Source organism: Vombatus ursinus, unplaced genomic scaffold (genome assembly GCF_900497805.2).
Source record: "Vombatus ursinus unplaced genomic scaffold, bare-nosed wombat genome assembly UNPS02015012.1, whole genome shotgun sequence".
Taxonomy (NCBI): domain Eukaryota; kingdom Metazoa; phylum Chordata; class Mammalia; order Diprotodontia; family Vombatidae; genus Vombatus; species Vombatus ursinus.
The window spans coordinates 664187-666440 of record NW_020954790.1 but is presented as its reverse complement, the minus strand read 5'-3'; the positions used below and the strand labels follow the sequence as shown (position 1 = coordinate 666440).

General features: G+C 38.2%; 1 protein-coding gene across 2 annotated transcripts in view; it reads left to right on the top strand.

The window, feature by feature from the left end:
• LOC114030759 (zinc finger protein 883-like) overlaps positions 1–978 on the top strand; it is a 13628-nt gene extending 12650 nt beyond the window's left edge. The window contains exon 6 of one of the 2 annotated variants that reach the window (XM_027845631.1): positions 33–978. In XM_027845631.1, coding sequence (XP_027701432.1) covers positions 33–750 — 718 coding nt within the window. In that variant the 3' untranslated portion in view covers positions 751–978. The other variant, XM_027845630.1, reaches the window with a different exon arrangement.
• The last annotated feature ends 1276 nt before the right edge of the window (positions 979–2254 follow it).

The window sequence follows — 2254 nt, the reverse complement described above, 5'->3', positions numbered from 1 at the left end:
GAATGCAATGAATGTGGGAAAGCCTTTCACAGGAGTACAGAACTTACCCGACATCAGAGGATTCACAGTGGAGAAAAGCCATATGAATGTAAAGAATGTGGGAAGGCCTTCCTTCTGAGGACAAACTTTACTGTACATCAGAGAATTCACAGTGGAGACAAGCCTTTTGAATGTACTGAATGTGGGAAGGCCTTCAACCAAAGCACACAACTTACTCGACATCAGAGGATTCACAGTGGAGAAAAACCTTATGAATGTAGTAAATGTGAGAAGGCCTTCAGATGGAGAAAACAACTTGCTCAGCATCAGAGAATACATACAGAAGAGAAACCTCATAAATGTGGTGAATGTGGGAAAGTCTGTTGTCAGAATTCTCAGCTTTCACGTCATCAGAGAAATCACACGGCAGAGAAACCTTACGAATGTCACGAATGTGGGAAGGCCTTTCTTCTGAGCACCACCTTTGCTATACACCAGAGAATTCATACTGGTGAGAAACCTTATGAATGTAATGAATGTGGGAAGGCCTTCAGCTGGAGCACAGAGCTGGCTGAACATCAGAGGATTCACACTGGTGAGAAATGTTATGAATGTAATGAATGTGGGAAGGCCTTTTGCCAGAGCTCACAACTTACTCGTCATCAGATAATTCACACTGGAAAGAAACCTTATGAATGTAATGAATGTGGAAAGGCCTTCCTTTTGAGCACAACCTTTGCTTTACATCAGAGAATTCATAGTGGAGAGTAAGTAACCTTATAAATAAAAATGCCTTTGAAAACTTTAAATCTTCTGAAGTCTTAGTACAGAGAGAGTTTTTAAATATAATGATTGAGAATATGATTTCCTCCAGAGTCAACACCTTATTCAACATCAGTTCATACTGGGGAATTACAAATTTCCAGCTATTTCACAGCAGTTTCTGAACATTAAAAAAAAAAACCAACTCATTCAAGAGGGTAGCTCTATGAATGTGATGAACATGAAAAGGATTTTACCCTAGAATTACAATACTTAGTGAAAATCAGTGAAAACAAACTAAATGGAAACCCTATAGATGAAGTCCCTGTAAAATTTCTTATTGCAAGAACCACTAGAATGTCTCAGAAAAATAATAGGAGAATTAAAGAAGGAAGGATGAAAATTTGGGCAGATGCCATGACTACTGATGAAAAGAATCAGAAAGGCAACAGATAATTTGGAAAACATGGGGAATCTCTCCAGAGAACTCTGACATCTCTCTGGAAAAAAGAGAGAGAACAAAACATTTGAAATTCAGCAAAGCAGAAGTAGAAGAATTCTTTTCAGAGCAAAATCAAAAGACAGTAAAATTGAAAGAATGCTGACTTCTCTATACAATGAAATGTCTTGACAATAGAATTTATAACGCTCATCTGAGTTATAGGTCTTCCAGAAAAAATGAAATAAAAGTTTGGAATTTTAGGAAATCATAGTGAAAATTACCCAGACATCCTAGAAATAGAAGGCAAGGTATAAACAGAAATCATAGATTGCCGAGTAAGTTAAACTAAGTATGACTCCCTGAGACATGTCTCAATCAAGCTTCAGAATTTCACCATTAGACAAATCATTTAAACAGGAAACTGAGGAAAAACAGTCTAACACACACAACTATATCTTGTTCATAGGAAATGAAAAGAGAAAATTTTAATATTCTGAAAAACAAAATTGGTTTGCACTTCAATGTAACATCCCAAAAGTTGAGTTTAACCACACATAAAAAAAAGGTGGACTTTGATGAAGAGAAGGGATTTTGAGTTGCTTCTTAAGCCAGAGGTGAGCATGCAAATTCATCAAATAGAAGAAAGCTGGGATAATAAACCCATGACAGTCAGCATAGCCATACACAATGTAATTAGAAGTTTAGCCTTGTCCGGAAGAGCTGGGTCCAGGTTGTTCTCTGGCATGTACTAATGTCTGCATTGTAACAAGCCAATAAGCCGCTTCCCAGCACCCCAAACAGCTGTCTAAAACCGTACATGGCAGAAGGTTGCAGGTCTGCATCTTTGGTGGGAGTTCCCCAAACACTCATCAGATCACAGATCCAGACCAAAAACAGAATAAGCAGTTAAACCAGTGTTTTAATGTTCCTTTTAGAGAGGGCTATTTGGCAAAAAATAAACACACACCACCTTGTGTTTTGTGTGTTCTTTTTTTGGGCAGTGCCTTGTGTGACTGCTGCAGTCCCCTCCATGCTTCAAGGACTAATAAAGCTGGGATGGGTCAGCTTCCT